Source organism: Molossus molossus, unplaced genomic scaffold (genome assembly GCF_014108415.1).
Source record: "Molossus molossus isolate mMolMol1 unplaced genomic scaffold, mMolMol1.p scaffold_m16_p_13, whole genome shotgun sequence".
Lineage (NCBI taxonomy): Eukaryota > Metazoa > Chordata > Mammalia > Chiroptera > Molossidae > Molossus > Molossus molossus.
In genome coordinates, this window is record NW_023425348.1 from 13966375 (window position 1) to 13989186 (window position 22812).

Genomic DNA, 22812 nt, shown 5'->3' on the forward strand with positions numbered 1-22812 from the left:
AAGAAGAAAAACATATAAGTGATACCATTTCATTTAACTGCTGCTCTTTATGAATACTATGGGACAATAGACACGTGTTGCAATTCCTTTCTACCTGAACAGGAAGAATGCTGCATGTATCAGAAAAGATGCAGAGACCCTGGCTGGTTAGCTAAGTGGTTAGAGCATTGGCCCATGAACCAAAGGATCATGGGTTCAATTCCTGGCCAAGGGCATATACATGGGTTGCAGGTTTGATCCCCAACCCCAACTGGGATCATGTGGGAGTCAACCAATCGATATGTCTTTCTCACATCAGTGTTTTTCTCTTTCTCTCCCCTTCCTTCCTACTCTATGTAAAAATCAATAAAAAAAATATCTAAGGGTGAGGATTAACAGAAAGAAAAAAAAAAGGTACATAGATCAGCATTTCTAAAAGAATACTATAAATCTTTTTGTTTTTGGTACTTTAGTAGCATTGTTCCCTTATCTTTACATAATGTGTCTGTGGAATATTTGGGCAAAATTGCAACACTTATTCCAGCTCTTATTTCATTATAACAAGATGACTGCAAAACCTTCTAAATGACCTTCATGAATTTTACATACTCTCTTCCAGATTAATTTCTGAATACACTTCAAGTAGGTTACCATCTTTTCAAAGTCTGCACTAATGCCACAATACTGATAGGAAAAAGCCATAATTACTTAGACTCTGAGACTGCAAAGTTTGTCCCAAATCTTTCAGGGTATTTTCATCTCCTAAGAATTCCCCAAATGACTTTTGTAGAAATGCTTGGTCTACTTGTTATCTGCCAAACATGGCTTGTATATTTTCCACCTCTGCACTTTTCTCACACTGTCCCACCCAAACAGAACATCATATCCTAACAACTCTGTCTCATCAAATCTTACCAACTTAGAAATTCCATAGTTTTCTAAAAGTATCCCATCCTGAACTACCTCTCATTCTTCTGAAATTCTTTTGACATGATCTGCAAGTTCCTTAGTTGTTATAAAATATTAATTGAATATTGTAACATGATTAAACTTTTCAAAGTTTAACGTCTGTAGACTTTAACCTCCTTGAAGATAAAAAAAAAAAAAAAAAAAGCCCATCTTACTCTTTTCACATTTTCACTGCGGCCAGCAGTTTGTTGTTTATAGTGGGTACCCAGTAAATATTTGCTAGTTTGACTCTACCCTTATTTAACTAATAAACTGTGGGAAATGGAAGAAAACCAGATTGCAAAGCACAAACCATGACCTTCCCTCTTAGCTCCACATTTCACAGAGAATTGGTCAGATTCGGTGGTTGTCTTTTAAAATACAGATTGACAATCTTTTCTGTTGGTATATTTAGATTTAAAACTTCCATTTTACTATAGGCATTTCATTTTTAACCATATGTCTACTGTTTTCTCTCTCCTTTCTTATCTTCTTTTGTTATCCCATATTTCCCATCAATTACTTTAGTAATTACTCTTTTTTAACTGTCCTTACCATGGTGAAATTGCCATTACACCATGCATCCTTGACTTTTCAATGTTAGTGGGTACTTTTCCCTTCTTCAATGCAAAGACTTTGACCTCTTTAGCTCTATTTATGTCCCATAACAAATTGTTTTCTAAAAATATTTTTTATTCTGCATGTTCTTCCAGTATCTTGCCATTCTCCTAGCAAAGGGGAGTCTATTTTCCCACCTATACCCACCCCTGTCCTTGCAACTGAGGAGACCTATGATGGCCTAAATAGAGAGTGCAGCAGCAAGTAATCCCAGAGGTAAAGTGATACCAAAGACTGGGCTTCTCCAGGTATTCATCTCTCCTGGACCTTCAATGCCTTGTGAGTTCTTTTACACTTTCAACCAGGTGGATTTGGTTTATTTAGTATGAATATTATTGCCTGGAAAAACTGAGATGAACATAAAAAGAAAGTGACAATAGAAAGGTCAAATAAAGGTACATTATGAAGAATATTTCTCTCATGTTGAGGAACTTGGACTTTGTCCTACAGGTAGTGAAGAACCCTTGAAGAGGTGTGCCATGATCTTTTAGAGAAACAATTCTGACATTATTGGAAGAAAGAGCAAAACTGAAGAGAAACAACTATTACAGTGATCCAGAAGGGGGATGAAGAGGCCACAGCAAATGGAAATAAGGAGGCTAATTAAGAGATGTTAAGAAAGTGTATTGTTCAGGACATGTTTGCTGATTGAATGTGGAATCTCAAGTGTATGGCCTGGTGGATTCATTCGCCAAATCTGAAACTACGGGAGGAAGAAAAAAACTGGAGGTGAGTCGAATGTGTTTTCTTTTGGATATGTTGATTATGAAGTCTCATATGGGGTATTTAGGTACAGAACTCACTTAAGAAGTGTACAAATAAAAAGGAATCAGAAACAATGCCAACAAGAAACAACCAGAGAATAGGGAAACAGAGTCAAGACAACCAATTAAGTAAGAAGAGAAGTTCCAAGTAAGATTTAACAATGTTCAGTCCTACAGAGAAGGTAACTAAGATGAAGATGAAAAAAAATTCTTTTGGGTTAATTTGCTTTGAATTGGACAATCAGATCAATATTGCTACTGTAACTTCCAAAAGTAAGTAGCTACTGGAGGAAATAGTGACAATAGATGGAGATAAATGGTCTAACCTATGAAAAAGTGGACAATGGAATTGACTTTCTGAAGTGAATGTTCCAGTGCTAGACAGTGAACTGAGAAAGAATTTAAATTCCACAGATCTTCCCCCACAGGAAAGATTCCTAACTAGATAATAAAAAATCTGACACAAAGTAGTTGATGTCTCAGAGAAAGATTTCAGAGATCAGTAATTCTAACAAGAAACCATCTCAACCACACCTCCACTCTCCACCTTGCTCAATTCCCTCTGGTTACGGGGGCGGAAAAAAAAAAAAAAAAAAAAGGAGAGAATATAAAATGTCCAGGTCTCAAAATATAAGACTAACTGGGAAACCAGTCGATACAAGTTCAAATGTGAAGAAAGTCAAGTGATACCATTTTTTATATAGAATGCACAGCACAGACCTCTAAGCATGAGCAAGATGAGAAAAAACATTCTGGTAACTGTATGCACACTGTGACAAAACCGTAATAAAAGAGTAAATAAATAAATAAATTGGGACAAAGCATTCAAACTATAAAGAACATGACCAGAAGAAACTCACACAAAAGAAAGAAATTCTTATAAACTGCTTCTTAAGGAACTTGAGAAAAATCTAAATGTAATAAGCAAAAGCTCAGAAACAAGATAATTTCACAAAAAAAGAATTTGGGAGATCACTGTGCTATAAAAAATGAGCAAGTAAAAAATGAGCAAACAACATCACCACATAATAAATTAATAAATTAGAAACAGCAGTAAACAGAACAGGCAAGGCTGAAAATAACACCCATTTATGCAACTGACACCAAATGTAAGTCTGGATCAACTCAAAGGAATGCAGAGCCCTGGGAACAACAAATATTTGAATAAGTACAGAAGGATATTTTTTTTTCTCATTAAAAATTGCTTTGAAATAGAAATAAGTGTTTAAAGCTAAAACAATAATGTATTCTGTGGATTATGATAGATACAGAAATAAAATGTAGGGAAATAAGGGACGAGATCAGAGAAATAAAAGAATGTTTTAAGAATCTTAAAATGTGAAGTGCCATACTTTTGGTGGACAAACTCAGGATGGCCTCCCTTATTTCTGATCCTGGTGTTCACATCCTTGCACAATCCCATCCCCTTGAGTGTGGCAGGACCTGTGATGTGCCTCTGACCAACAGTATATGGCAATGGAAGTGTGTGATTTGGTGTGATTACATGATTGCTGGCATCTCCTTCTCCCCTGCTGGTTGTGAGGAAGCAAGTGGCAATGTAGTAAGGAACTGCTGATGCCCTATAGGAACAGAGGGCAGCCTCTGGTCAACATCTGGCAAAAACAAACAAACAAAACAACTAAAGAAACAAAACCCTGAAGTTTTTAGTCCTCGATGCAAGGAATTAAATGCTGCAAAAAACCACGTAAATGTCCCCTATTACCAGCTGAGCCTCCAGATGAGACCCATCCAGGCTGACACCTGATGACAGCCAGCTGAGACCCTAAACAAAGGACCCAATCAAGCTGTGCTTGATCTCTGGACCCACAGAAACGGTGAGATAATAAATGTCTGTTGCTTTCTGCTAAGTTTGTGGTTGCCATACAGCAATAAAAAAAATGATTACTGAGATAACGTTTGGGTTTAAATCTGTCATCTTGCTTTGTGTTTTCTATTGGTCCCATCTGTACTTATTTCCCTCTTCCTCTTTTTCTGCCTTCATCAGGATTGGTATTATTTTAATGTTCCATTTTCTCTTTTCTTAGCTTACTGTTATAAATCTTTATTTGCTTGTTTTCTTTTTTTTTAATCTTAGGGTTTGCTTTAGAGTTCATAACTATAAATGTTTAGCACAATCTAAACTCAAGTTCTTTTACACTGCTTCCAGTGTAACCACCTTATACTAGTGTACTTCCATTTCTCCCCTCCCCATCTTTGTATTATTATTGTCATTTGTTTTGCTTTTACATGTTATAAACCTCACACCAACTGTTTTTGTTTAAACAGTAAAATGTCTTTTAAAGAAATTTAAAGATTAAGAAAAAAACCATATATTTACCTAGGCAGTTACCATTCCAATGCTTCTTTGTATGCCTGATTGTTTGACTGAATGCCAGACACCAAAAATTTATTTAACAGTGATAAAATATTCTTTTATTTACTTTGTTGAGTATGGGGGTCGTAAAAAAAGTTATTGCTGACACAGATATCAGGCAAACAGAAATGTGCTTTAGAAGTCCAGTTACCTTGGAGTGTATTTAAACTAAGAGGTCATAATGTTTTCCTGCAATATATACTTGATTCTTTAAATGATAATTATGACAAATAACAGAATTAAGGAATGCTGTACTTATGATCCATACAAAACACCAATATTTTGGGTTGTACATAATTTAAAGAAATGTTTCAAACACTTTTCAAAATACTGTTGTAGCCAATACATAAGACATAGTTCCTGTGTGATTTTTTTTTTTTTCTTTTCTAAACCGCAGACACTGAATTTTATAATTACTGGTTATATTTTTATTCTTATAAAATTTTAGCTTTGTTCTGGGATACATTTAAGTTGCTTAGAAACAGTCTGATCCTTTTGCCTCCTGCTTTTAAGATGTTTGTTAAGCCTAGATCAGTGCTGAGTCTTGAGATAATCATACTACACTACACCCTACCATTTTGTGCTCTCTACCCAATTCTTGGTCAATCCTGAAATCTCCATTCTAATTCATAGAAAATGTCAACCTTTGCCCCTCAGGTAGTCTCCTCATGGGTGTGCACTAATGGACCTTCTGTTCCAGAGTTCTGTCTGTGCAGTCATCCCTCTCTAGCAACCTGTCCTGTTTTGATCTCCCCAGATGCATATAACTCTATTTCCTCAACTCAGTTACTTCAATAGGCTCTGCCCCATTCCCCCACCTTGCGCCACAAGGTGGGAACTCTCTAAAAGCAAAAAGATGGCAACCTCAGGGCTCATCTCATTTCTTTCTCATCTCTTAGGTATCATGGTACTTTCTTTTTTTTTTTATCCTCACCCGAGGACATTTTTTGTTCAGATAGAGTAGGAGGGAGAGAGAGGAAGAGAGAGAGAGAGAAACATCGACGTGAAGGGACACATCAAGTGGCTGCCACCCGCACGACCAACCAGGGCCGGGGACAAACTGCAACCGAGATACGTGCCCTTAGCGGGAACCGAACCCGGGTCTCTCGGGACCGCAGGCCGACGCTCTAACCGCTGAGCCAAACCGGCCAGGGCGGTATCATGGTACTTTCTATTTTTAGTCTGATATCCCATGTTTTGAAAAACATTATTTCATTAATTTTGTCTATTTTTAGGTTGTTTTAGTCAGGAATATAATATGGTTACTTTGCCTTAGGTGGAACCATGAGTCTTGAATTACTTCTTATGAAAAAGAATGGTTGACTCTGGAGTTAAACCAAGGGTACACAGCACACAGCAAGGGGTCCCACAGGACAATCCTCAAGAATCAGTACCATGACCCTTATCAAGCAACTGGAACACAGCCTTGACTTCATTTTAGGATCACTAGTGAACACTGACTGCAATGTGCTTCAAGTTTCTAGTCTTTTTCAATGAATGTGCCCACTGCTATTGATGTATGCTCCTCTTACTACTGTATGGTGTGTGTGTGGTGCAGATAATTTGTCTCTTAAATCCACAGGTCTTCGGACTGAAGCACCTGAGTGGCCTCATCTCCATCTGGGCTGACGTAGATGAGATCCTGCATCCTGAGCCTCAGCTTAATGCCCTTCTGGGATAAGACTTTTCTGGATTTGGATATATTTGTCATGTGGGGGGAGTGTAATTTGTGGCCCGTGGGTAGACTGGGGTGGATTACAGATGGCCACAAATTACCTGACACTACTTCCATCAACTGGTATGGTGATGACCCCTTTCTCAAATGTAGGTGGGCTGTAACAACTACAAAGCAGGTGACAACTTTAACAAATGGAATATAGCAAAAATGAAACTACTCATTTCTGGGCCTTGTTCCTAAAATGGCCCTAGTCCTAAAAAAAAAAAAAAAAAAAAAAAAAAAAGTGGCACCTTCCACCTCTTCTCTCTTGAACCTGTCTTTTGGAGGAAGCCAGAGGGCATACAGCAAGTCCAACTACCCTGAAATTTCCATAAGGAAGAGAGTTATCAACCTGTCCCTAACTGTTCCAGCCATTCCAGCGCAGACACCAGACATGGGAACAGAGGCCCCATACATATGGTCCCAGTCATCTCCAGATGTTTGAGCCGCTCTAGCTGAGAACCCACACATCAGAAAGTGGAAACAAATAATCTAGCTGAGCCCTGACCAAATTTCTCATGCATAAAACCATGAGATATAATGGTTGTTATAAATAACAAACAGGTAGAAAACAAAGTTGTTTGGATATTCCTATTATAGACACATAGCAGAGATGTCAGGGTGGCATCTGGATGCACATTCTTTTTTTAAAATATGTTTTTATTGATTTTTCTTTTTTAGAGAGAAAGGAGGGAGAGATGGAAACATCTACGTGAGAGAGAAACATCAATCAGCTTTCTCCTGCGTGCCGCCTACTGGGGATTGAGCCTACAACCCGGGAACATACCCTGACTGGGTATCAAACTGGGACCTCTCAGTCCATGGGACGATGCTCAGTCCCATGAGTCACTGGAGTTCAGTGAAGATACAAAGTTGGGAGACATCTCTTTGTTTTGTTTTACTTTTCCTTTTTCCATAGTGGACATTTTCTAGATAATTTATTTGTTATGTCTAATGTTTACTGTCTGTCTTCCCTGATAACAGTGTGAACTCTGCAAAGACAAGGATTTTGTTATTTGCTAACATATCCCCTGCAGGCAGAACTGACCTACAGAAACAGACACTCAAATATTTGTTGAATAAATAAACCAACTGAAAAAATAGCACTTAAGACCATTTTAATGATGAGATTTGTTTGGGAGGGAGTGTATTCGAGAAAAGACAGGTTTGAGAATGGGCATTACAATACTTAGAGGCTGAAAAGATCAGAGGAACCAGCAAGGAGACTGGAAGGATGCAGCCAGTAAGGAGGGAGGATAAACAGAGATGGTGCTCTAGAAGAAAAGTAAAGAAAGTGTCTCAAGAAGAGGCAGTGACCAGTGTGTCAGTAATGCTGATGGGCAGAATAACATGAGCACTGAGCATTAACTACTTGATTTGCCCCTGTAGAAAGTTCACCGAAGACGTTAACATAATTAGTTTTAGTAGAAGAAACAGATTTTTAAAAATGAGTTTTGCTATCAACTGGGGAAGAGAAATGGCTGAGGAAGATAAGATGCCAGGGTATGCTGCTGACATACAATGATTTGTATGCTAAATAGGAAAACCCAATAACATTGAAAGAGTACAGGCAACCGAGTAGGTGAAAAAGGATGAAATCCAGTGCATAAATTAATAAGGATGTAAAAATAATGTATCTACAGTTAGTAAGAGCTAACTAGTACATGGGTACAGATGTGATATGTTGGAAGATATGGTAGAAATGCCCTTCTGTTTGGTTCTATTTTCTCAGTAACACAGGACAAGGTCCTCAGCCAAGAACAAAGACAGAGATATGAAACAGTCCTTCAGCATTGTACTTGCATACACTTGGCACGCATCTTGTTTTAGAACTTATACTGTGCTGTAATTATTTATGAACATGTCTCTTTTTCCACTAAACTATAAAATCAGTTAAAGTAGGGAAAGTAGTTTTTATTTTTGCACAACTGGTACAAAATGCCATGAAAATCGCTGACACAAAATAAATAAATGTTACAGACTCCTCTCAGACATTGCAGTAAGGCCAAAAGTTTGAAAACAACAATAAATAAAACAGTATCAAGCACCTATTTGATAAACATACTTAAATATTGAGAAACTGAAACCATGAAACTTCAACTTATTGTGAAATTTAAAAACTATAGATAGAACAAACATTTTCTTAATATACTAATAAGATGTCAATATTAAAATAACTATGTAGAATTATGAGTTAAATCTACAATATGTGTCACAGTGATCCTAAGTATTCACCATTCATGACAAGTTGTCAAAGTTCAGCTCCAAAAACTCAACATCTTCCAAGAAGGGTTACCACAGAAAATATCTTCCATATCAAAAAAGTTGCACTCTTAGACCGTGGCCATTATTTTGTTAACTATATGGTTTTCTCTTGAAGTCAAGTATAAGAACAAAGAAAAATGAAAAACCTTAGATCAAGTCAGGGAGAACAGAATGTGCTCCTGACATTTAGTATACTCTTGTTACTTAACATTTTGTAGTAATCAGTACTATGCAAAAATGATGATTTGGCTAAAATTTTTAACTTTTAGACTAATCCCAAATAACTGTAAATTGTGTTACTTAGAACAATTACTTTAAAACTCACCAAAACTCAAAGGCACTATTTTAAAAATCTAGAAATAAAAACAAATCACGAACACATTATACTTCATTTAATTCTTTATTACTTTTGGAATATTCTTTTTCCTTCAATAAAAATAGTGATGTATACCTACTTATAGAAAATTAAGAAATTTTTCTATTAAATGCTATAAAAAGAGATTTCGATTATTATTGAATATGCCAACTCTTTATTTTAAAAATGCAAAATAAGTCAATCAACAGACTTAACGTTGAAGCTAACCAATATCCTTCTGAACCAATGATTTGCTATGCTTCTTGGCTAATCCTTCAGAAAAGTCTTTCCATATATTCACTGAATATTTTAGAATACCAAGCAGGTACAGAGCAGGGACATGAGTAGGTCACCCAATACAACTGGCTTTACAGTCGTCCCTCACCACTTCGCGCTTCGACTTTTGTGGCTTCACTCTATCACAGTTTTTTCAAATAAATTCATTAAAAAGTTGATCGAGAGACAGTGAAAATCATACAGCGCATGCTCGGTTGTGTGAGTCAATTATATACCCCTGTATTACAATTACAATTAAAATTACTGTATGTGTGGACTATAGGCCTATGTATTCGAGCAGATCCTTCAATGCTGGGTGCAACTGTTTGACCACTCCTTGTGTGTGGGCAATAACTTTTTTCCAAAAAATAGGGTGTGGTGAAACCAAGCCAATCAGAGCATTCTGTTCACTGATTGGCTATCCTATCCTCTTCCTATCCTGGCCACTTATTGGCTCAGCCTCATGCAAGTTTGTTTCTCTTATACACGCTTCTACATCGCTATGCATTGGAAGCATCTTTGCTCTTGTGTTTGCGATTTCTGAGAACTTTTATCTAAGCCCCATGATGGTTCCTAAATGTGCTGCTGCTTCTAAGCCTTCTGACAATGAAACTAAGTGCCTAAAGGGTGTTATTTCATATCTGGAGGGCTCTGATAATGTCAAAAAACGTATTTAGAAGGTCATCAGCAGGTTTTCTATGCTCTAACTGCGAAAATATTTGATTTATAAATAAAGAATCCTACTTCGCGGAAATTCATTTATCATGGTAAAGTCTGGAACTGACTAATCATGATAAATGAGGGTGGACTATACTCCATTACTGCAGTAAAGTCCACAGGAGCAGGTGGGTGAGGAGACGACACAGTCCAATGATAGAGTGATCAGAGACCAAGAGCACGACTTTCCCTATGACCTGAGGGTCAGCTGTTTAGTTAGATGCAATGGAAATAAAACTGAAAGGTATGACTCAACATTTTTTACTTTTGGTAAAGTCAAATGGTTTCCACCACTGAGCAAACTGCAGAGCTTTTTTCCTCTGATCCTCAAAACTTTCTCGGATCCCTTTCCTCCAAAGTCTTGGTTCTATATCCAGCATCCCACCAATGATTTCCTTGAAAAGAATGAGAAAAATACAGAATGAGAAAAATGTATCAATACTGAAAACAGAAATGAAACTATTTGCTTATTCCGCTACTAAATACAGCATTGAGTAGTTCTCTGTAAAAATGTTCAAATTTTACATAAATATTAGTTTCAAGTTTTGAAAATCTTGTTTTTAATTAGTTCTAACTAAGCAAACCCTGTAATCTTAGGAGTCCTAGCTGTGTCTCCTTGTCAAGCAATCTGTCCATTTTGCTGCTTTTTAGCACATCCACCAGACAGCGGCAAAGGGGAGAAGGAAATAAATGTGAATTAATCTGATTCTTATTATCTGGTTTGAAAAAAATTTAATCAACATCTAACAATTATTAACTTTGTTGTTCAAATGGAGTTGAATCTCAAGCTAATGTTCTCTCTGCTACCCAGTATATTTATAAACCAATTTTTTCTACTATTATCTTTTTTCAGGAATCAAAAGCATATTTTAGCCCTGGCCGGTTTGGCTCAGTGGTTAGAGCGTCGGCCTGCGGTCCTGGGAGACCCGGGTTCGGTTCCCACTAAGGGCGCATACCTCGGTTGCAGTTTGTCCCCGGCCCTGGTCGGTTGTGCGGGTGTCAGCCACTCGATGTGTTCCTTTCACATCGATGTTTCGCTCTCTCTCTCTGTTCCTCTCTCTCCCTCCCACTCTACCTGAACAAAAAATGGAAAAATGTCCTCGGGTGAGGATAAAAAAAAAAAAAAGCATATTTTAATACTGATATATGTAAGCCAAGAATTAAAAATTTTAAATCACCTTCATTTTATTTTATTTTATTTTTTTAAAATTCATATTTATTTTTTTCTTTATTGATTTTAGAAAGGAAGGAAGAGGGAGAGATAGAAACATCAATGAGAGAGAACATCGACTGGCCGCCTACTGCATGCCCCCCACTGGGGATTTGGCCCACAACTTGGGCATGTGGGTCCTGACCAGGAATCGAACCGGTGACCTCTTAGTACATAGGTTGATGCTCACCCACTGAGCCACACCGGCCGGGCAGCACCTTCATTTTAAAAATCACATTCCCAATCCCTAAAAAGAATGGATTTTATCTCTTCATTCTACATTATTTCCTTCATGATTCTCTTCTTATGCTATTAGCTACAGAAATTAATCAAATTTATGCTTGTGTGTATCCATGTATCGAAAGATATGGGGCAGACTTACAATGCTTAGAAAGAGGACAGGATGACAATATAGGAAAACACCGGACTGAGTCAAGTTCTGTACATTGAGTCCAGCTCTGTGTGGTAAGATCTTGGACATAATCTAAGACATAGATTCTTCATTTTAACAATATACCAAGGGGATCTACTGTGTAAAGGAAGTGCCAAATACCGTAGGGGATGCAAAAATAACTAACAGACAGCTGTCTGTCTTCAGAGAGCGCATAACACAATGTGCATTTGTGGTGGGAGCCAGAATTATAACCCAACTATAAAAAGGGTTGTCTTTTTTTTATTTTTAATTAAAAAAAATTTTTTTTGTTACAGATATTTCTCCTTTTTTACCCCATTGACACCCCCCCCCCCCCCCGCCCTGTCCCCGGCTTTGTTGTCCATGTCCATTGGTTATGCACACATGCATATAAGTTCTGTGGTTTATCTCTTCCCACCCCCTCTTCTGAGGGATGTCAGTCTGTGCCCTACTTCCATGTTTATGGGTCTACCATATTCAAAAGGGTTGTCTTATAAAGCAGAGTAAGGTAAATGTAGACTATATAGAGACTCAAAAAATGGAGATTTTATTTGTTAACTAAATCAGGAAAAGTTTCATGGAAAAGTGAATCTCTTTCATTGAGACTGATAAATACAAAGCCAATAGTTTGTAGAAGACATCAGGAGAAAGAGGGTAAATTCTGATTTAATGCAAGAGTTTCTTGGCACCAGTCCAAGTAAGCAATGTTGTTTAAGAAAGCCCAGCTTATAAAGTGACCTACTATTGTCTCTATAAAACATCAAGTTTTGTCTTATGTGCACCATATAGGATTGACTCTTGTTCTGTTACGAAAGCAGTTTGTTAAGGAAGGAGAACATCCCTTTTTGCTTTCTGAACAACTGCTGAGGTAGCAGTCTAAAGGGAATTCTTGGGATCACAGGCTGTTTCCTAAAAAGCAATGTTTTGGAAAAATGGATCAATAATGCAATGTTAATTGAGAAAACTTTCCTTTTAAGATTAAAAGAGTATCATAAACCATAATATATGCATAATATTTGAGGGAGGGCAATCTCCTAATTAAATTTACACGAGTGAAATAAATAATAATTAGGCCCTGGTCAGGTAGTTCAGTTGGTTAAAGTGTCGTCCAGATACGTGAAGGTTGTGTACAATCTTTGGTCAGGGCACACACAAGAAGCAACCAATGAATGTATAAATAAGTGGAACAACAAACTGATGTCTCTCTCTCTGTGTGTCTAAAAAAAAAACCAATAAAAAAATCCCTAAAAAATAAAATAAATTAAATTAAATAATTTACTTCATTTTCACTAGAATTAAGTTTTAAAACAAATCCAGTCATGTTCAATGACAAAATTCTGTCGTCACTGAATAACAATAGAATTTTTCAGAGCAATGAAAACAAATTTTTTTTTTCTAGTTAAGCCTGGAAAAAAATATTCTGAAAATTCTCAAACAAGTTTATGTAATACATTTCAACAGTTCAAAGATGCATATGGTTTTGCGCCCCTGATTAATCCTTTAAGGATGGCAGCATAAAATGTTTTTAATCCAAATCTCTGAAGTTAGGATTGCCCCTGACATGTCCCTATTCACTGTTTACAGGAGATAAAGTGGGGAGGGAGCACAAGGACCCCTGGGAACTCACCAACGCTCCTCTAATTAGAGGATCACTTGAGCAGAAAGGCCAAGCTGCACTAAAGAAAAAGGTCGCTTCTAGAGCTGTTGTTGCCTGGACTTCTTCACACTGCTTCAGTGGCTATATTAATTTCATGCCAGTCCCTGACACTAACTTATATGCTGCCCAGAATCTCAGTAGACACATGTAAGGACTATACCCTAAAAGTAATCTGTAGTAATGAAAAGACCCCATTGGCCATCGAGAGATCTACACTCTAATATCTGCCCAGAAACCGGTATAAAATGAGTCATCGATGATTCTTGAACTATATGGTACTTAATTATAAATGAAGAGGTGAGACTATCTGTTCTCTAGTTCAATCATGAACAATGTACCCCTGGTTCTGTCATTTATTAGCAAATAATGTTGGGCAAGTTATGTAACCTCTCTGCGGCTCAGTTTCTTCATCTGTAAAATGAAAGTACTAACAACATCTATATAATGGAGTTATTGGAAGAATTAAATGAGCACTCAGAACAGCACCTGTCAGTGTAAGCCCTCAATAAATGTTAGCAATTATCATTCTCAGCACAAGGCTGGTTGATGCCACAGGAGAACACTAGGTCACTGCTGACATTGTCAACAAATCTTTGGTTCCAAAGTGACATTCCTAACTGTAACAAATATCCTGGGGTAATTTTATTAATAGTTTCCAGGCTGTCCCTCTAAAAATTGTGTGGAATAGTATTCAATCTCACTGTATATTGTGATCAAAGTTCTGACTTCCCTTCAAAAGGAAAATGCTACCAAATGGCTAAACACTGGAGTTTTATTAAATTTGTGAGCATACCTTTCCAAAGTAACGAGGGAATTTGTGTTGATCTTCAATGACATGGGCAAACCCTCCTTGGAGGCCAAAATCCACAGAGAAGTAAGGTAAGCCTCTGGGCACCTAAGTAAACAGATAAATCACAATGAATATAACACAAAATCAGAAAGTCATGCTTAACCCCTATTAAGTCTTACTCTCTGGCATGTCAGTAACTAAGTAACCCTCAAGAAAAAGTAAACAAGGAGGAGAACCGAAAAATGGCGGCGGAGCGAACGGAGCTACACAGACCGTCTCCCAGAACCAAACTGGAATTACAACTATAACACAGACAAATCGACGGGAAAAACCAACAGAAAAGCAGCTTGCGAGGACCATACAACGAGGGACACTGACTCCATCCCGGTAGGCTTGCGAAGGCACGAGACGGGGGCTGGGAGCCCACGGTCGGCAGCTCCAGCTCGGGAGCGGCCTCAGCTGTAAGCGGCGCCCTCGGGTTACACACCCAGGCGGCCCCACAGCGCAGAGCCGGGACAGAGGCTGAAACAGCCACAGCCACTCACCTTGGTCTCCGGCAGAGGAAGGGAGGTCTGGACTGGAAGGAACTGAGTCGGGACACTCGGGGTTTGGAGGGCGCTCGGAGCTTTGGCTGAGTGCAGCCACGCAGGACTGTGGGCATATTGCTCCTTCCCAGGGCTCTGAGGAGAGGCAGCAGCCCCTCCCTCAGAGATCCAACCCCACCCTGTGGGCCATTGAAGTGCTAATTGAGGCTCACTAACAACCACCATCTGCCCCACCCTCCTGAAAGCCCCTTGGCTGAGCACCAGAGGGAGTTTTTCAATCAACTGACAACCCAAAACTCATCAAGTAACCTAGACTGCTAGCCTCCAAGCAAAAAGCTAGAGGATCCTTTCCTGGGCTGGCAACTTTAACCAGGAAAGTAAGACTTGACAGTGGTGTTCAACGTGGGTCCTCCCTCGCTCATCTAAACACAGGAGAGGGAGCCACAAACAGCAGAACACCACCCACAGGGAGAACTTGACAGGCTCCAAAGCCCACAGTGATAGCCAAAATGGTGAAACACAGAAACAGAAGCCAAATGAAAGAGCAAGAGACCTCCACCGAAGATGAGATCAATGTGGAGCAATTAGGCATGTTAACAGAGCTAGAATTCAGAGCCATGATCTTGAGGAAGCTGAACAGCATGAGTAAGGACATAGAGACACTGAAAATAAGCCAATTGGAAATTAAAAACCAACAAGAAGAGATAAAAAATGACATATCAGAAATGAAAAACACATTGGAAGGTTTAAAAAGCAGAGTAGGGGAAGCTGAGGACCGGATCAGTGAATTAGAAGACAGGGTAGAAAAAATCAACCAATCAGAAAAACAAAAGGAAAAAACTATTAAAAAACAGTAAGACAGCTTAAGAGAACTATGGGACACCTGGAAACGTAATAATATTCGCATCATAGGAGTCCCCGAAGAAGAAGAAAATGAGCAAGGGATAGAGAATATATTAAAAAAAATAGTGAGAGAAAACTTCCCTAATTTGGTGAAGGAAGAAGGCATTCAAGTTCAAGAAGCACAGAGAGTCCCAAGTAAGAAGAACCCAAACAGGCCCACACCAAGACACATAGTAATTAAAATGCCACAAATTAAAGACAAAGAGAGAATCCTAAAAGCAGCAAGAGAGAAGCAAAAGGTTACCTACAAAGGGAACCCCATAAGGCTCTCATCTGACTTCTCACAAGAAACACTACAGGCCAGAAGAGAATGGCATGAAGTAATCAAAGTCATGAAAAACAAAAATCTGAATCCAAGACTACTCTACCCAGCAAGGCTATCATTCAAAATAGAAGATCAAATAAAGAGCTTCCCAGACAAAAAAAGGCTAAGGGAATACATTAGCACCAAACCAGCACTGCAAGAAATGTTAAAAGGACTGCTGTAATTAGCAGTAGAAATGGGAAGAAAAATAGAACCACACTAAACAAAAATGGCAATAAATAAGTACATATCAATAATCACCTTAAGCGTTAATGGATTGAATGCTCCCATAAAGAGACACAGAGTAGCTGATTGGATAAGAAAGCATGACTCATCTATATGTTGTTTACAAGAGACCCACCTCTCAACAAAAGACTCACATAGGTTGAAAGTGAAGGGATGGAAAAAAATTTTCCAAGCAAATGGAAAGCAAGCAAAAAAAAGCTGGGGTAGCAATTCTCATATCTGATAAAATAGATTTCAAAATGAAGACCATAACGAGAGACAAAGAGGGCCACTACATAATATTGAAAGGATCTATCCAACAGGAAGATATAACCTTGATAAACATATATGCACTCAATATAGGAGCACCAAAATATATTAAAAATCTTCTGGAGGACTTCCAAGGAGAAATCGACAACAATACAATCATAGCAGGGGACTTCAACACACCGTTGACAGCACTGGATAGATCCTCTAGGCAAAAAATTAGCAAGGAAACAGAGACTCTAAAAGAAGCACTAGACCAAATGGATTTAATAGATATCTACAGAGAATTAGACCCCAAAACTACAGAATACACATTCTTCTCAAGTGCACATGGGACATTCTCAAAGATAGACCACATGATAGGACACAAACTAAATCTCTACAAGTTCAAGAAGATTGAAATCATATCAAGCATCTTCTCAGATCACAATGGCATGAAACTAGAAATCAATTGCAACAAGAACATGCAAAGACATTTCAACACATGGAGGCTAAATAGCATGTTATTAAACAATGAATGGGTCACCGACGAGATCAAGGAAGAAATTAAAAACTTCTTGGAAACCAATGAAAATGAACACACAACAACACAAAATCTATGGGATGCAGCGAAGGCAGTTCTGAGAGGGAAGTTAATAGCACTACAGGCCTACCTCAAAAAACAAGAAAAATTTCTAATTGACTGTCTAACCTCACAACTTAAAGAATTAGAAAGCAAACAAAAAGAAAACCCCAGAGCAAGTAGAAGGAAGGAAATAGTAAAGATCAGAGCAGAAATAAATGACACAGAGACCAAAAAAACAATTCAAAGGATCAATGAAACAAGAAGCTGGTTTTTCGAAAAGATAAACAAGATTGATGGACCCTTAGCTAGACTCACCAAGAAACAAAGAGAGAGAACCCAAATACACAAAATCAGAAATGAAAGAGGAGAAGTAACAACCAACACCACGGAAATACAAAAGATCGTTAACAACTACTATGAACAACTATATGGCAACAAATTCGACAACCTAAGCGAAATGGACAAATTTCTAGAAACACACAGTCTCCCAAAACTATTCCCGGAAGAGATAGAAAACTTGAACAGACCAATAACAACTAAGGAAATTGAAGAGGTAATCAAGACTCTCCCAGCAAACAAAAGCCCAGGCCCAGATGGTTTCACGGGGGAGTTTTAACGAACATTCAAAAAAGAACTAACACCCATTCTCCTCAAACTATTTCAAAAAATTCAAGAAGAAGGAAGACTTCCAAACAGGTTCTATGAGGCCAGCATAATTCTAATTCCAAAACCAGAAAAAGACACTACGAAGAAAGAAAACTACAGGCCAATATCCCTGATGAACATAGACGCCAAAATCCTGAACAAAATATTAGCAAATCGGATCCAGAAATACATCAAAAAAATTATTCACCATGACCAAGTGGGATTCATCCCAGGGATGCAAGCCTGGTACAATATTTGCAAATCAATAAACGTGATACAACACATAAACACAATGAAGAATAAAACCAAACGATCATATCAATAAATGCCCCAAAAGCCCTCGACAAAATCCGGCATCCATTTCTGATAAAAATGCTCGGCAATGTTGCAATAGAGGGATCATATCTCGACATAATAATGGCCATATATAAAAGACCAACAGCCAACATCATACTCTATAGGCATAAACTAAAACATTTCCATTAAGAACAGGAACAAGACAGAGATGTCCACTTTCGCCACTCTTATTTAACATTGTACTGGAAGTCTTAGCCACAGCAATCAGACATGAAGAAAAAATAAAAGGGATTCAAATTGGAAAGGAGGAAGTGAAACTGTCATTATTTGCAGATGACATGATATTGTACATAGAAAACCCTAAAGACTCCATCAAAAATCTATTAGACTTAATAAATGAATTTGGCAAAGTAGCAGGATACAAAATTAACGTCAAGAAATCGACGGCATTCTTGTACATCAATGATGAACTCACAGAAAGAGAAACTGAAAAAACAATCCCATTTACCATCGCTCCAAAAAAATTACGATACCTAGGAATAAACTTAACCAAAGAAGTAAAGGACCTATTTGCAGAAAACTACAGGTCATTGAAAAAAGAAACAGAGGAAGATATAAAAAAGTGGAAGCACATACCCTGTTCATGGATTGGAAGAATTAACATCATTAAGATGTCCATACTACCCAAAGCAATCTATAGATTCAATGCAATCCCCATCAAAATACCAACGACATATTTCATAGAACTATAACAAATACTTCAAAAGTTCATATGGAACCAAAAAAGACCCCGAATAGCCACAGCAATCTTGAAAAAGAAGAACAAAGTAGGGGGGATCACAATACCAGATATCAGGTTATACTACAAAGCGACTGTAACCAAAACTGCCTGGTACTGGCACAAGAACAGGCATATAGACCAGTGGAACAGAACTGAAAACCCAGAAATGGACCCAAGGCAATACGCTCAATTAATATTTGACAAAGGTGGCAAGAGCATACAGTGGAGTAAAGACAGCCTCTTTAATAAATGGTGTTGGGAAAATTGGACAGCTACATGCAAAAAAATGAAGCTAAACCATCAACTTACACCTTACACAAAAATAAACTCAAAATGGATAAAAGACTTAAATGTGACCCGTGAATCCATAAAAATTCTAGAAGAAAATGTAGGCATCAAAATTTCGGACATCATACGGAGCAGAATTTTCACTGATACATCACCTAAGGCAACAGAAATAAAGGAGAAAATGAACACATGGGACTACATCAAACTAAAAAGCTTCTGCACAACAAAAGAAACAATCATCAAAATGGAAAGGCAACCCACTGTATGGGAGAACATCATTGCCAATGATGTATCAGATAAGGGGTTAATTTCCAATATATATAGAGTGCTCATACAACTCCACAAAAGGAAGACAAAGAACCCAATTAAAAAATGGGCAGAGGAGCTGAATAGACACCTCTCCAAACAGGACGTACAAATGGCCAAGAGACATATGAAGAAATGCTCAACATCACTAATCATCAGAGAGATGCAAATTAAAACAACAATGAGGTATCACCTCACACCTGTCATAATGGCCGCCATCAACAAATCATCAAACAACAAGTGTTGGTGAGGGTGTGTAGAAAAGGGGACTCTAATACACTGCTGGTGGGAATGCAGACTGGTGCAGCCACTATGGAAAACAATATGGTGCTACCTCAAAAAATTAAAAATTGAACTTCCATTTGACCCAGTGATCCCACTGCTGGGAATTTTCCCTAAGAAGCCTGAAACACCAATCAGGAAGAATATATGTACCCCCATGTTCATAGCAGCACTATTTACAATAGCTAAGATCTGGAAACAGCCCAAGTGTCCACCAGTAGACGAATGGATAAAAAAGCTGTGGTACATATACACAATGGAGTACTATGCAGCGGTAAGAAAGAAAGATCTCTTATCCTTTGAGACGACATGGAGGGACCTGGAAAGTATTATCCTAAGTGAAAGAAGCCAAGCAGAAAAAGACAAATACCACATGATCTCACTTATATACAGAATATAATGAACATAACAGTCTGAGGAATACAGTAGACCCAGACACATGGAAGTAGGGCACAGACTGACATCCCTCAGAAGAGGGGATGGGGGGTGGAGGGGTGGGAAGAGATAAACCACAGAACTTATATGCATGTATGCATGACCAATGGACATGGACAACTAAGCCGGGGACAGGGTGGAGGTGGGGTGGGGTGGGGGGTGCCAATGGGGTAAAAAGTTAAAATATCTGTAACAAAAAAATAAATAAAAATTCATATAAAAAAAAAAAAAAAAGAAACCCAAAACACTGATTCAAAAGAAAAAAAAAAGTCAACAAGGAATTTTTAATCTGGAGATACTGAAGTAATGACCGAACATTCAAAGTAACACATTTCATTTCGTAGCCTATCAGCCAGATAGCACTTCATAACATCCAACAATTATCATCAAAACCAATTAATTTCCTGTCTTTGGGAAAAACAGAAAAGAGGTACATTTTAAAGTTATAACAGCAGAATAATTTTCATTAAACTATTTAAATAGAGAATAAAAATAAGCTTCCTTTTATTTTCCTCACAACGTGAATAGGAAGAGGGGCCTAGCCATATACTTGGAGCTATGCTTATAATATCCCTCAAACTTTATTACTATTTATTTATCAAAGATAAATTAAATCCAAGCAAACATAATATTTTATTAACTGGTGACATAGGCATAGCAATACTTAAGTTTATTAACCTCACTTCAGAATATCTACAGGATTAACTACAGTTGACCCTTGAATAATGCAGGGATTAGGAGCACTGACCCCCCACAGCTGAAAACCAGCACATAACTTTTGACCCTGGAAGAACTTAACTACCTCCTCAGTATCCACGGGGGATTGGCTCAGGACCCCCATGGACACTAAGATCCAAAAATGCTCAAATCTCTTATTATAAAATGGCGTAGATCAATGCATACAGTCAGTTGGCCATCTGTATCCAGATTCCCAAGCACAGATAAAAAAGAATACAATTATTTATTTTAAAATTTCCATGTAGCCCTGGCCGGCGTGACTCAGTGCTTAAAGCATCAACCCATGCATCAGAGGGTCATGGGTTTTGATTCCTGGTCAAAGGCATGTACCTGGGTTGCAGGTTCGATCCCTGGCCCCTAGCCAGGGCTCATGCAGGAGGCAACCAATCTCTCTCACATCAATGCTTCTCTCTCTCTCTCCCCCCCTCCCCCTTCCCTTCTACTCTCTCTAAAAAAAAAAATCAATAGAAAATATATCCTTGGGTGAGGATTAACAACAACAAAAAATTCGACATATAAGTTGACCCACACAGTTCAAATCTATGTTGTTGAAGGGTCTTGATCTCCACCCCACTTTTTTCCCTCCCCCCCCCCTTTCTACACACACACAAACACAGAAAGTATTTTTTAACTCTATCTTGATTGGAAAAGGCCATAATTTACTGTTTTATCAATTAAATAAATCTCTGTCCATGCAAGTTTTTCCTCCAAACACCAATTCTGTCATTAGAAATTATTCAAGTGAGTCGATTAATAGCACTCTCTCTCCTCTCTAATCCCCTCATAAAGTCAGTATTTACTCATTTGGGACCTGAACCACCCTTGAAAGGTACTGAAAGAGTTACCTGTTTTTAACAATTACTATAATTGCAAAAAATGTGTATTTATGGTAGAAAAACAGTAGTATATGAATTTCCTCCTTTTAATATTCCAGCTGTTACTCCTGACTTCTTATAATTGTCCTTGAGTTTGAAGGTCTCTGGGTAAATTCAAATTTTCCTTGAGACTGACTTTCCTTGGTTTAAAATAAAATTAGTCCCTAAATGTCTTAGCTGTTTTTCACAAAAATAACTTATATATCACAACATTTAAAAGTTCACAAACAAGCCCTGGCCAGTTTGGCTCAGCGGTTAGAGCGTCAGCCTGCGGTCCGGAGAGACCCGGGTTTGGTTCCCGCTAAGGGCACGTACTTCGGTTGCAGTTTGTCCCCGGCCCTGGTTGGTCGTGCGGGTGGCAGCCACTCGATGTGTCCCTTCACGTCGATGTTTCTCTCTCTCTCTCCCTTCCTCTCTCTCCCTCCCACTCTATCTGTACAAAAAATGGAAAAATATCCTCGGGTGAGGATAAAAAAAAAAAAAAAAAAAAAAAAAAAATTAAAAGTTCACAAACAATTCATATAAATTTCAACAAAATAGCCTTGTAAAAAAATGACCACTTTTCTTCACAAGTTGTTTAATATCATGTCAACTCCTCTGCAATGAACATTCAGATCTCTTTCCCTTGTATATTTCCATAAACTTCACACTACACTGCAAAGATATTAAAAGACCTACAGAGAGTAAACATAATGGGCATTAAAAAAAAGCTTGTATTCACACAGCAAAGAAAAACAATAATCAACAAAGAATCAGAATGAATTACAATTATGTGAATCTCTACTAAAAATCAAGAATCTACTATGAAAAAATAATCATCCCACCCCCCCAAAGGCATGTCAAATACTTTATGATACTGCCAAAAACAGAGAGCTCTTAAAATAAATATAGTAAAGTTTTTTATTCTGAATAAAAATGTTAAAATAACTCAAGATTGTTCACTTCATGCTCAATACGCTTTTATTATTTTAAAATGACACTGGAGAGCTTGTTAACCTGAAAGTGACCTGCTTTGGAATTATTCTTTTTTTGAAATATGTTTTTAATTATTTTTTTTTTAGAGAAAGAGAGGAAGGGAAAGAGATCAAAATATCGATGAGAGAGAAACATCTATCTATTGGCTGCCTCCTGCAAGCCCCCTACTGGGGAATCAAGCCCACAACCCAGGTTTGTGCCCTGATCAGGAATGGAACCGGAACCTTTCAGTCCATGGGATGACACTCAATCCTCTGAGTCACATCAGCTGACTGGAATTATTCTTATACTCAAGTTCT

At 38.0% G+C, this 22812-nt stretch overlaps 1 protein-coding gene across 2 annotated transcripts in view; it reads right to left on the minus strand.

The window, feature by feature from the left end:
- Positions 1–9861: 9861 nt before the first annotated feature.
- Positions 9862–22812, minus strand: part of CWF19L2 (CWF19 like cell cycle control factor 2) — a 143470-nt gene continuing 130519 nt past the window's right edge. Inside the window, exons 17-18 of one of the 2 annotated variants that reach the window (XM_036257910.1) lie at positions 14086–14187; positions 9862–10408 (exon numbers count right to left, since the gene is read on the minus strand). In XM_036257910.1, the coding sequence (XP_036113803.1) occupies positions 10265–10408; positions 14086–14187 (246 nt within the window). In that variant the 3' untranslated portion in view covers positions 9862–10264. The remainder of the gene's footprint in view (positions 10409–14085; positions 14188–22812) is intronic. The other variant, XM_036257911.1, reaches the window with a different exon arrangement.